At 34.8% G+C, this 13,643-nt stretch overlaps 1 protein-coding gene across 1 annotated transcript in view; it reads right to left on the minus strand.

The window, feature by feature from the left end:
- Positions 1–13,643, minus strand: part of Rme-8 (receptor mediated endocytosis 8) — a 170,910-nt gene that overhangs the window by 145,861 nt on the left and 11,406 nt on the right. Inside the window, 2 exon segments of the mRNA XM_076472799.1 lie at positions 1,898–2,044; positions 11,083–11,158. Of these exon segments, the coding sequence (XP_076328914.1) occupies positions 1,898–2,044; positions 11,083–11,158 (223 nt within the window).

Genomic DNA, 13,643 nt, shown 5'->3' on the forward strand with positions numbered 1-13,643 from the left:
GCTTTAAATTTTCTTATAGATGGACTCGCATGTTCCTCAAGCACCCTCTGATACACAGTAGAATGCATGGTGGATTCTATGATTGTGAGCTGTCCAGGTTCTGCTGCAACAAAGCAGCCCCAAACCATGACACTTCCACCTCCATGCTTCACAGTTGGTATGAGGTTCTTTTCCTGGAATGCTGTATTTAGTTTATGCCAAATATGTCCTCTGTTCGCGTGTCCAAATAATTCAAATTTGGACTCATTTGTCCAAAGAACATTATTCCAGAAGTCCTGGTCTTTGCCTACATTATCTCTGGCAAACTTCAGTCTGGCCTTGATGTTTCTCTTAGAGAGTAAAGGTTTCCTCCTTGCATACCTCCCATGCAAGTTAAACTTGTGCAGTCTCTTTCTGATTGTAGAGGCATGCACTTTCACATCAACAGTAGCCAGAGCCTGCTGTAGGTCCCATGATGACATGTTAGGGTGTTTGGAGACCTCTTGTAGCATCTTGCAGTCTGCTCTCAGGGTGAACTTGCTTGGATGACCAGACCTGGGCATGTTGGCAGTTGTTTTGAAAGCCCTCCACTTGTTAACTATTTCCCAGACAGTGGAATGGCTGATTTCAACATCTTTTGGGATCTTTTTAAATCCCTTACCAGACTTATAAGCTGCTACAATTTTCTTTTTGAAGGCCTCAGACAGCTCTTTTGCTCTCACCATGGTGCTCACTCTCACTTCAACAGTCAGGAGCACACCAAACTAAATGTCTGAGGTTTAAATAGGGCAAGTCTCACTCAAAATGCTGAGTAACGATCTTCTAATCATGTGCACCTGGTGTGATACACTTGTGTGCGAGTTAAGCCATTTTAAGGGGGAATAAATGTGGGGTGTCCTAACTTTTTCCTCAGTTAGAATATGCATTTTTGTAGAATTACGTTTACAGAAGATCTTGAAAAGTCTTTTCTTCAGTTTTAATTGTTTAGTTATATTCTTATAATCTCTCGGTATTGTTAAAATTGAAATTAAATATTTATATATCAAAAATGTTACAAAAATACACAGGCTTTTATAGGGTGTCCTAACTTTTTCACATGACTGTATATTTCTTTTAAGAAATGTTATGATCACCATTATTTGAAACAATATTTTGTCAGATATATTTGTTTTGTTAGAGAAAAGCAGCATTGGGCTATATACTGTGTCCATTATAGGGAATCAAACTTTATATTTCAGTGATTTAAGTCTATAAACTTACCACTTTCACATAGAGGGACTGAGAAACCAATGGAATAAAAAGCACAGGAAAAAACAAAATTTCTCTAAAAAAACGTCCAGAATTGTCCTCAGATGCAGCCTCGGAGCCCCTCGGAGCCCCACGGAGGAACACTACTGAACCAAATGTACATCTCCATCTCCCTATGAATAAATCACTGACAATCTCAACAGAGTGTGACTCAACATCCCACCTGCAATTATTGTACGATGCTAGGTATCAGAGATGGGATAGGAGAAATCTGATTTATCTCTGTGCCAGAAATAATAATATGAGAATTCATACCATATGTTGTTTGCTAATAAAATGTTTTTTTTTTCTTTGATATAAAAGTCAACTTGGTAACATGAATAAATCTCAAAGTATCTGAGAATGATCATAGCAGTGAAAAACCTGTTAGTGATGCTTTGTCAAGAAAAAGCTATAACATTATCTGAATGACATACTAGAATAAAGGACATATTGACATAGTTGGAGAGTATCATGAGACAAGCATCTCCAAGGACAATTAAGTAGGGAATAAAATACCAAAGCAAGTGAGAAAAAATCAGGCCAATAAACCTGGCAGAAGAGTAATAGATGTAGTGTGAGTGAAGGAAGGTATGTTTTGGAATTATGTCACAAAAAAAATTTAACTTGCCAATGCTTCTGTTAGTATGTCGGAACGATGATCAGAAGAAAACTTCATGGAATCATTTTTCTTTCCCCTCTTCATAGTGATGATAAATTCATTACTGGTTTGTCCTTTTAGGTTAGGTGCAATACTGACAAACTCAGCATAGGGCCACTATTTACAAAGAAACAACTTTAGTAATGTTAAACTTGATTAATTACACAAGTACTGACTTTTCAAATCTGAATTTTAATTAATTAGAATGGATTCCAAATAGTTACATCTATATATATAGTAAACTTAAAGTCATCAGTTTTAGGTTTTTTTCTACTTCTACCATTCATTCTGTAGTGAAGTTTTCTAAAACTGTCATATTATCATCCACTGCTCAACATTTCATTATTCCAACAATAAAGCCCCCTACACATTGTCAAAATTTTAGGTAGCTTATAAACTTTCTCAAGTCAACTATCAGTCATTTATTTGGAGGAAGCCAACAATCTCAAAGTCACATTTCTAAAGTTTTGCCTTTGTATTTATTCATTGGTCATTATACATTTGTTGTTTGTGCATTTCTAGTCAGATAGAGATATTTTACCAAACTTGCATGACAATTTTTAAATGTAAAAGTTTTTTTAACTGATCTTATGACAGTTGCTTGCTGCTACTGTTCAGCATTTCTACCTTATCTTTACTACAGGCAGTTTAAAAAGCCTACACTGTTCATTCACCAAGAATTAAAGGAGCATTGTGACCAGTATTTCCTGAGTTTTTTGTTGTTTACACCCTGGTTTTGGCAACAATACTGTATAATGTTTCTTTTCTTGTTTTTTAATCAATTAAAGTACGATACTAAACAAGTTCATATGTTACAAGAGTGTCTCCTCCATGAGTGGACAGTAAACTCAGTTGCACCCAAATTAGAACTGCTTAACAACAAACATGGAGAGAGATAAGTTATATATTAATACAAAAGTGATTTTAAGTATGGTGAAAAATATAAAATGCTTGCTAAAGAAATTCATTCCTTTTGTAAAAAAACTTGAGTCCTGTACTTGTGATAATTATTTTTAAATGCCAAAATCATTAGACAATTAAGAAAACAAAGTGTCAAGTAAAGATAAAATGGAAAACATAGAACTATACAAAAAACTCTTAATATACCAAGTAAGTGTATTCCAAAATGAACACATGATCAAGTAAGCTAATGGAAGTTGGTTGGTTGGTTTGTTGATTTAATGTTTTATGGCACAAAGCATCTAGGGTATCTAGGCCAAACATCCGGTAAAAAGGTAAAAGTAAATTCAGTAAACTTCATAAAAGATAATTAAGGTAAAACAAAACAAAGTTAAAAAATAAATAAATAGCATAAAACAATGTTTACATCTAGTCTACAACGTTAAGAGAACAACTACAGTAATTCAAGTTGTAAAAGACTTTCTGTAATTGTCATAACTCACCAGGAAGACTAACAGGTAAGTATAAAAACCACCATCAGTCACCTGAAGTTGGCCTTTTCAGTCCTGGTTTCAAGTTACTTAATGTTATGGTCAGTTTCTAATTTCAAATTGAACTATATGAACTGTGATTTTTAAAAGGGAGCCACATTAAAAAGGTGTAAAGTATATATTAAAAAACTTAAATGGCATTAAAAGATTAATAGCCTTTAAAAAACTAAAAACATTACCAAGGTGGACAGTGTCACCATCACCAATAATACTGTCTAACGTTATGGACAAACCTTGGGACAGAACATGCTTAAAATGGTGCCATCTTTATGAATTATAATGATGACAAGAAAGTAAAATATGGCTTATTGTGACAGAGTGTTATACAAACTACACACTGGTACATCAGTTCCAGATAAAAGAAAACAATGAGTTAAAAACCTGTGACCAATGCATAGTCTAGTTAGAACAAATTTCTCTTTCCAATCCTTATGGGAACAAGATGGCCAAAGTCCAATATAGGGTTTTATTTGAAAAAGCTTGTTTTCACGTTGCTCACTCCAAGTCGACTGCCAGCTGGCATGGAGCCAAGCCTTGAATACAGGACCATAGTCGAATCAGGTGGTCCATGGTGGAGCACTGTCATCAGAACCCACACTAGGTGGGCAAAAGGAGGTTGTTTGATTCAACAAACCAAACAAGACGAGCATTAACCATCCTCTCTAAGGTCTTAAAGAGGCAGCTTGTCAAAGGAATTGGATGGTAGTTTGAAAGAATCTTGGGATCCTTCCCAGGCTTGGAGAAAGGCAGGACAATAGCCTGCCATGAGGAAAAACATTCTCCTGCCAGATCTGGTTAAAAACAACCAGAAGGATAGCAAGAGAAGCAAGAGATAGATAGCGCAGCATCTCATAGTGTATATCATCAGGTCCAACCGAAGAAACTGCCAGACCGATGAAGGGCCAGTTTGAGTTCCACTAGTGTAAAGGGACAATTATAGTCATAGAGACATTCAACTCGAAAGAAAGGAGGTGATTGCTCTGCCCAAGTCTTGATGGCGAAGAAGGTGGAAGAAGAGGCAGAAGTGCTAGATACCCGGCAAAAGCTTTCACCTAGAGTATAAGTTACTTCCTGGCCATCAGAGAGCAAAATCGAGATGGGGACAGATCTCTCTCTCTCTCTCTCTCTCTGTGTGTTTTGGTAAGAAGAGTTCATACCCTGGAGGGTCAGGTTCTCTATGACCTCTTCCTCCTCCCCATACTTATGTTCTTGCCAAATTGGTTTTTGTAATTGTTGAACTGAATATTATTTTGATCCTTTTCAGGGCAATGTCCATGTATTGTGGCTCATACATAGTGATTATTTTATTCTATCAGCAGAATGTCAAGTTTGTTGGTGGCATTTTTATTATTATTTAATAAATATATATATTATTTTTATTATTTTTTATTACTATTATTTTTTATGTACTTATTTATTTTTATATTCAAAATATAAATTAAAATTAACTGGGGAGAGATATTTAGGATTAGCTTTATCATGTATGAGGTACATGTCTAGTTTGCATAGTAATTCGTTTTTCATCCAATTCTTATCAAAGTACATTATTGTACTATGTAAGAGTCTATCTGGTACAGTTGGTATGTTCGAATATTCGTGAATGAATTGAGATGATATAGTTCTTGGAACTCTGTATGGAGTTGTGAGGAGTGTGTTTTGGATTGTTTGTAGTTTGTTGATATATATATATATATATATATATATATATCAACATCCAAGGTGCAATAGCTTCCAAGAAACATGAGATCGAAGACCTAATACAAGAAACTAACCCCCACATTATAATAGTAAGCGAAACTCTAATATGCAATAACAGTAGATTTAAAATACCAAATTATACAACAATAAGGAAAGACACAATAAATAAAAATGATGAAAATAGAGGCATTATGCTACTCGACAAAATGGAGCTTTCAGTTATACAATTAAATTGAGCAGTAACAACGAACATGTTACTGTCGATATCCTGCAAAAAAACAAAACAAAAGTAACTGTAGCAAGAATATACTGCTCACAAAATAAACAACTAGATATAGCATTACTCAGCAACATCTTTTCCCACAACGAAAACTCTATAGTCATGGGTGACTTAAATATTGGGTTGAGGAATAATTCGTGAGCGTTTTTTCAAGTTAAAAAAATATATTCATAAATGAAATGCTTTTGCAAAATATTTCATGTCATTTGGAAGATAAATTTTTGCTCTAATAGATGGTGTGTTTGATTTTCATATGTCTTTAATTTTTGCTTTCATTTTCAGCTCATTAAATGGAATATCAAGTGGACAAAATCGAGCATTTTCGACACCATCTGCTTTTCGCATTTAATTTCTTGCAATTTCGTTTAAAACAATGCATACTATATACCTAGGTATTACATGAAATAAAGTATCATAATAAATGTTTTGGGTGTAATGTGTTCATGCATTGAAGTATTGTATAGTCTTGCATGTAATGCTTGAATGAAATTATTTAAAAACGCTCACGAATTATTCCTCAACCTAATAGTAAAAATGTTAACTTTGGATGCTGAAGCTCAAACAACAATGGTAGAAGCCTTTTACAATTCATAGATGATAACAATATAGTCTTATTAAATGATACCACCCCTACACACATAGCGTATGCCACTAACTCCAGTGACATACTAGACCTGTGCATGTGTACATATAATCTGAGCCAAAAAATAATAAAATTCCAAGTGGGAAAAGATGTTGATAGTGATCACCTTCCAATATACTGTGTCTTCAATCTTGTCCCCCATAAAAATATAACACTTAGGAAAGAAAAATTTAATTACAGAAAAGCAAATTGGCAAAATTACAAACAGGTATTAGACAACCTATTACCTAATAAAGTTGTAAAAGAAGTTAAAAACCCATATTGAAATGGATAACTGCTGTCAAACAATAACGGAGTGCCTTCAGAAAGCAGCCAAGATAACAATACCAAAACAACACCATAAAACAACAAACAACACATGGAAACCCACCACAGAAACAATCACTCTAATCAAAAAATGAAGACAATTAAGAAGACAGTATATGATAACAAGAGACAAAGAAACAAAAACGCAAATAAACAATATTAGAAATCACATCAGAACACAAATAAAACAACAAAAACAAGATAAATGGGACAACTACTGCTCAAAACTAAATGATAAAACTGACCTGAAAAAATTCTGGTCACACCTTAAAAGACTCATCAATGATAATACAGTCACAAAGAAATATCCTCCACTTGAACATAATAATACTATAGCACATACAAATAAAGAAATAGACGAAGCTTTCAAAGATCAACTTCAAAATACTTTTAAAACTCATACTGATCCAGATATGAATACATATTTCTACAATAAAGTCAATAACCACATATTAAACAATAAAAAACAATTTGAACCAATTTTTCCAATAAACATAACTGAGACAAACACAAGTTCCAACACAGATTATGCAAGCACGTTACTAACAAATGAAATATCCCTTCAAGAACTACTCGAAGCAATAAAAAAATACAACAAAGCTCAAGGTGAAGATGAAATACAAGCCATCCTTTTAAGAAAGGGCACTCCGAAATTGTTTGACCATCTAAATTCACTTTTTAACCTATCTCTATCCTCAGGATACATCCCAGTTTCTTGGAAGCTTGCAAATATATTAATGTTCCATAAGGAAGGAAAGCCAGCAAATAAACCTAATAGCATAGACCAATCAGCCTGAACACCTGTGTAGGCAAAATTCTCGAAAGAATAATCAGTAATAGACTCTCCACATTCTTTGAGATAACATCAAAATTACCAAAAGAACAAAATGGATTCAGGAAATTTAGACAATCGACATACCACCTAATGAGATTAACCGAAACCATAATAGATAGCTTCAATAAAAAAGAATGTACTGTCGCTTGCTTCCTTGAAAGGGGGACAGAGTGATATTGCCCACTGACCTTTCGAATCTTGTCCCAAATGACTTTGGAATTGGTGGTAGAAGATATGCTGGTTGTGAACTTTATCCAAGATTCCTTCTGGCTTTCACATTTTACCTATTGAGCATGTGCACGAGCCTGCTGTAAAGCGATGAGGTTCGAGAGTGTGAGATATCTATGGAAAGTATTCCAGGCTCATTTTAGAGCCTTCCGTGCCATGTTGCAGGCAGGATTCCACCATGGATGAGGATACAGTGGAAAACATGTCGAGGTTGTAGGAATATATTGAGCAGCTGCTTGTATAATACAGTCAGTTACTGCTGCCACACAGTCATCTATTGATGGCTTACAGACAACGGCGGGATCAAGTTCTGCAAGAGCAGTGAAAAAAGGCCAGTTTGCCTAATCCAACCCTCCATGAAAAATGGGAAAATAATGAAGGGGAGAAAATTGAGAGATCAATAGCAGTAAAGGACTGACTAGGCACATGGAAATAAGTAGAAGAACCAGTATTAAAAAGAGAAAGGTTGTGATCAGAGAGCATACACTCTACAGAGCGACCCCTCCTATCAATACCAGCACTTCCCCAGAGGGGATGATATCCATTAAAGTCCCCCAGGAAGAAAAAGGGAGACAGCAACTGTTTAATGGGAGCATCAAGGTCTGATTGATCATATGTCTCTCAGGGCACAGATAGAGAAAACAAACAGTGATGGTATGACCCAAGGAAACACAGATGGCTACAGCCTCGAAGGGTGTTTCGAGTGGTAAAGACAGGGTGGGCACATGCTGAACAACTAACAGTACCACCCCTCCATCACACAGCCTGTCATTTCCGTATTAAGAAAACCACCGAAAGGTGACTGTATTGGTGGGTTTCAGAAATGTTTTCTGTAAGGAGAAACAAACAGGATGGTAGAAAGCAATCAGTGTTTTGATGTCATCCAGATTAGAACATAAACCTCAACAGTTCCATTGTATCAGGGTGGCCATTTTTATTTACGTGTAGGTGAATTGGGCAAATCACCCTTCTGTTTACGACCACATCTTTTTTCCTTACTTTCCTTATTCAAAGGAGGTCTATCGACCTCCGTGGATCCTGCCCTGAGTCGATTGAACAGGTCTTTGCTGTTGGAAGAGGATTCCAGAGACTGAGGACATGAAAAAATGATTGTTTTGCATCTTAGGATGAGAAAGAAAGACTGATCCGAGGAAATGCCTGTACTTGGAACCAAAGGATGTGGATCTTTGGGTTTGGTGGAATGTATATAAGGGACAGAGATAGGTGTCAAAGTTGATTCATCAACTTTTTAACCATGGAGGTCCAAAGACTTTTCATTTCTTTGGAGAATGATTCTTTAGGAAGCACAGAGAGATCTGTCTGCACTCCCAAGTAGCAGTGGAATGAAGTGAAGCAGCATACGTCAGAGATTAGATGGTGGACAGCAATTTTCAAGCCTCGGGATAGGTGATGTTATGAATCATTTTCAAATGCTGGACCTATTTTTCTTCCAACCATTTAGGGCAAGAACAAAAGTAGGACAGGTGAGGGCCATTGCAATTGATACAATGAGGATCTCTTTCACACTCATAAGCATCATGGCCCTTGCCACCACAATGAGCACACAACAAGGAATCACAACATGTCGTCTTCAAGTGACCAAACCGCTGACACTGGAAACATCAGAGAGGGTTCGGAATTTATGGCGATACTCTGCAATTAAGATAACCTTCTTGATTGTGGCAGGTGGACATGGTGACATAAATGTAAGAATGAGGACATTGGTCAGCACCATAATTCCAGCTTTGCGAGTGGAGATACGCCTCACCGCAGAAACTCCTTGGGTGAAGAAACCAGCAATGATATCCAACTCTGGGATGTTCTTGAAATCCCTCTCAACAATAGCTCCTCATGATGAATTCAAAGTAGCATGAGGTGTAACCTCTATAGGTATATCCCCAATTGCCTTTGAATGCAACAGGTGTTCTCTGTATTGAGATATGGATGTTTCCACCAATATGTCACCAGATCAAAGCTTTTTCACTGACTTTGGAGAGCCAACAAGTCCCTTCTGAATGAAAAAGAGACATTTGCCCTAAAGGTTTGTTTGAAAGTGCGTGCAATATAAGAAAAAGAGGTACAACAGGTGGTACGGATGGTGAAAATTGCTTCTCAGAATCTTCAAGACATGGTCATTTACCTATAGACTGTTTTTCACTATTTTATTAAGATTTGTAATTGGAGCATTCATAATAAAGAAAGGGAAATATCAGTGCCCACTGATCCAATCCACCATGAAGCCCCACGAGGGGATGCACTACAGTGCCAAACAAGGACACTGCAGCAATGCCAGGGTTTCGTAAGCACTATATCCAAATACTAACATCAGACACAATGTCCACAACATCTGTTGAGAACATCAAACACTGGTACTTGGTTGACCCTAGCCCAAGTGGACAGCTGACTGACCAAAGGGGGCATCACCCCAAGGCCACCCGTCTCCTGGAATTCAAGGCCAAAGTGTTGTGTTAGGAATGGACCCCTTAACCACCAGGATCTTCTCCTCCCCTTTACAGGTTGCTATGCACAGCAAACATGTGGGTGGATGTTTAGATCCCAGAAGAAGCAAACTGAAAGAACAGAACCTTCCCTGGGAGGTCCCCTCTCCACATACAGGAATCCACACTAAGGGGCCAATGGAAGTGATAATAAAACATGTATAAGCTTAGACTAAGTTAATATTCAACATGTAACTGGTGTTGTTGAAGTTAAAAGAGAAATTGTCTTAAAGGATATGCAGTATAAGGCATTTACAATTTAAATAAATATTTTAAAAGTTCCAATAAAGTACCAGAAAAATTAAAAATTTCCAAAACCTAATCCATTTTCTTACAATTTCTAATTTATTTCAGACTATAGCTTTAATTTACTTGAAGGCACTAAAACAGGTGGCTTCATCCTAAGTTAGATGATAGACACCATAATCCATTTGAAAGCAGAGTATGCTAAACATCCATGAATAAATGTTGAACACAATCTTTGAGAAAGTACATGTATTTCATATTATATAATTTCTGCATTTATGCTGTTATCAGACTATCTTTTTTAATTAAAAGTAAAAACATTCAAGCAATGGATAAATTATGCACCACATACTGATCACTTTCTTTTTTGTATTCAAATTTCTTTATTTTGTTTATTACAGATTGTACCACATTTCTAGTATAATTACTATTATGTATTTTTGTACCTGTAGCTTAATAAAGATGGAATCTTGAAGTTTCTGAAATTTCCAATATGTGCTTCATGTAATTACATTAACATTTTCCTTTACTATTAAATTACATTTTCTGAAAAATGAATCAGTTACTAGAAATCAACTTGTTTTGAAAAGAATCATATTCACCAGATGTGAAATGTGCTACAATATAGGTAGCATGTAACAAATACACATCAAAGTTGTTAACCACAGTGTGCAAACAACTAAAGATTACGAGCATAAAAAAGCTACAGATAAGTTCAGATATCAGCTGAAATCATTCTATACAAACAAGGCAGTTCAGCAATGCAGTAGTAGAGCAAATCTAATGAGCAGTTACAAGAAATAGCATTATAATCAAGATGTTTTTCTGATGTTTGCAAGCTCCTTCAAGTGGTCACAACACATTAAAAAATTACTATATATGAATTTTGTACTGAAGAAATTGACCATAAACTTTCTAGTTTTGTATTTACAGAAACAAACTTCAGGTAAGTAATTTACATTAAACTCACCTGGTTAGTGATTTCCATTGTACCTGGGTTATAAGTGCTTATCCCTAGTGTTCCTACAGAAAATATTCTTTTATACCTAGAATGTAATACATTAAGTATAAAATCACACACACACACACATATATATATATATATATACTTGTATATAAATGTGTATATATTTACAGACACACATTCATCTACATATACATGCACAAACAGAATTTTTATTATTCATACTAATGCTTTTAAATGATTTACTGAATAAATGAATAGATAAACATCCAAAATCATGATTAAATATTGCTCTAATTACAATATATTTAAAACAACAAATAAAATAAACCACTAAAATACTTCTTATTAACACCCTCACTAAAGGGTCTACAGTCTTAAAAATTCTGAAATAAATATAATACAATTTTGAAACTGAAAAAAAGAATTAAACAAATCTCTCAACAAACTACTGAGAAAACAAGTCTGGCCAGGTTAATTAATTACCAGTTATATACATGCACAATAAAAACCTTCAGTATATATTCTCTACTAAAGAAACTAACAACCACTTTAACCAATGATGAGACATTTACTAACAACTTAGATTTTTCTTTTACCAATTATAACTGAAATCTTTTTTCATGAAAGATTTTACAATATGTATATGACACATTACAGCTACTAAAATTTATTACATCAAGATGTTGTCTTAGTCAACTTCCACAAAAAAAGTATTTTGCCATTAGCACACATATTTCCATGTAACATCACACATCCAGATAGTGTGGTTTCTTTATTTTTGCATATTTTGAGTTTTACTCTTCTCTTTTGACCTGAACCTTCTGTTTATTAACTTTTCTTTGTTATAGAGAATATCAGTTATGGTTGACTTCCCTCGTTTTCTTGTATAAACAAATATTGGCTTAATGATGATGAAACTTCTTTGCATCTTTGTGTCAGAGTACAAGATCAAACAAGATAATCACATTAATTTTGAACTTAAAAAACTAGGGAAGTTTAAAGAATGCTAAGGCTTCTGGGTTAACTAATATTTACCCAAGGATTTTGATGGAAGTTAATGATCAGATATGTAAGCCCCTTGCTACTATTTTTTTGTAGGTCCTTGAATAGTGGGCAGGTGCCAAGGGATTAGAAGTTAGCTGATATCACTCTTCTTTTCAAGTGAAGTGATAAAAATTGTCCCAGTAATTATACACCTATTAGTCAACTGTGAGAAAATTTTTGGAAAGTCTGATAAAGGATGATATGCAAAGTCATTTAACAAACCTTAGTATTTTATTGGATAGTCAACATAGTTTCACTAAGAGCAAATCTTGCCTTACAAATCTTTTGAATTCTTTGAAAAGGTTATTGCTTTTGTAGAAGAGGGTAAGAATGTAGGTTTAGTGTATCTGGATCTTCAAAAAGCATTTGGCAAGATGCTGAATTAAAGGCTTGTAAAAATATTTGTCCCTATAGAGGATAAGTTAGCAAATTGGACAAAAGAGTGACTGGATGAAAGAAAGCAGAGTTGTTACAAATGAAGTTCGGTCAAACTGGATTAATGTTACATGTGGTGTAACTCAGGATTCGGTCTTGAAAGTTTTGCTCTTTATGAGTTACATCAATAACAGACGTAAAAATGATCAACAAATTATTTAAATTTGCTGATGGTATCAAGGTATCAATTGTGTGGAGGAGGATGCTGCTTTACTAATGAATTTAGATCATTTGGTGAGTTTGGCAAACAAATGGCAGGTGAGTTTTAATTATGATAAATGCAAGGTACTGTTTGTGGGTTATCATAATTTCAATTACAAATATAATTTGGATTGGAATAACCTTAACAGCATTATGAAAGAAAAGGATATTGATGTAGTGATTGATCAGTCTCTTAAGCCATCCAAAATGTGTTGTTACCATTGGTAAAGCAAATAGAATTTTAGGTTCTATCTACAGAAATATTGAATACAAGTCTAAAAAGGTTACAATTTCAATTTATGTCACTGATTAAGGCATATTTGGAGTATTGTGTTCAGTCTTGTGATCCTTATTTCAGAAGATATTGAACCATTGGAAAGGATTCAAAGGAGAGTTACTAGAATGGTACCTGGGATGGAGGGATTGTCATACAAGGAGGGGCTAAAATATCTGAAATTGTTTTCCCTGTGAAAAGAAAAGTTAGAATTTGGTTTATTTGTTTAGGACTTACTGGTGTAAAACTACAGGGCTATCTGCACCAAACAACTGGAAAAATTAATAAAGTAAAAAACTAAGAAGAAGACAGCTAAAAAAGCAAACAATGCCACAAAATAGATAAAAAAAACTTAAAACAGAAAAAAGGCCAATAGTACACAAAAATTGAAAAAAACAATCAAGTTGGAATATGTTATCATCAACAGAATAGTTAGAGTGGATCTGATTGGCATGTTTAAGAAGCGTTTCCTTACCCCTTTGAACTGGACACTGAGGTAAACTTTCAAACTGAAAACAAAACAATACCCCACACTGAAAGCATCATAGCAATTTACATCATTTAATAGATTAAAACTTTGCCTTTCTCTTTGTTACAAATGATACAAAAA

Source organism: Tachypleus tridentatus, chromosome 12 (genome assembly GCF_004210375.1).
Source record: "Tachypleus tridentatus isolate NWPU-2018 chromosome 12, ASM421037v1, whole genome shotgun sequence".
Taxonomy (NCBI): domain Eukaryota; kingdom Metazoa; phylum Arthropoda; class Merostomata; order Xiphosura; family Limulidae; genus Tachypleus; species Tachypleus tridentatus.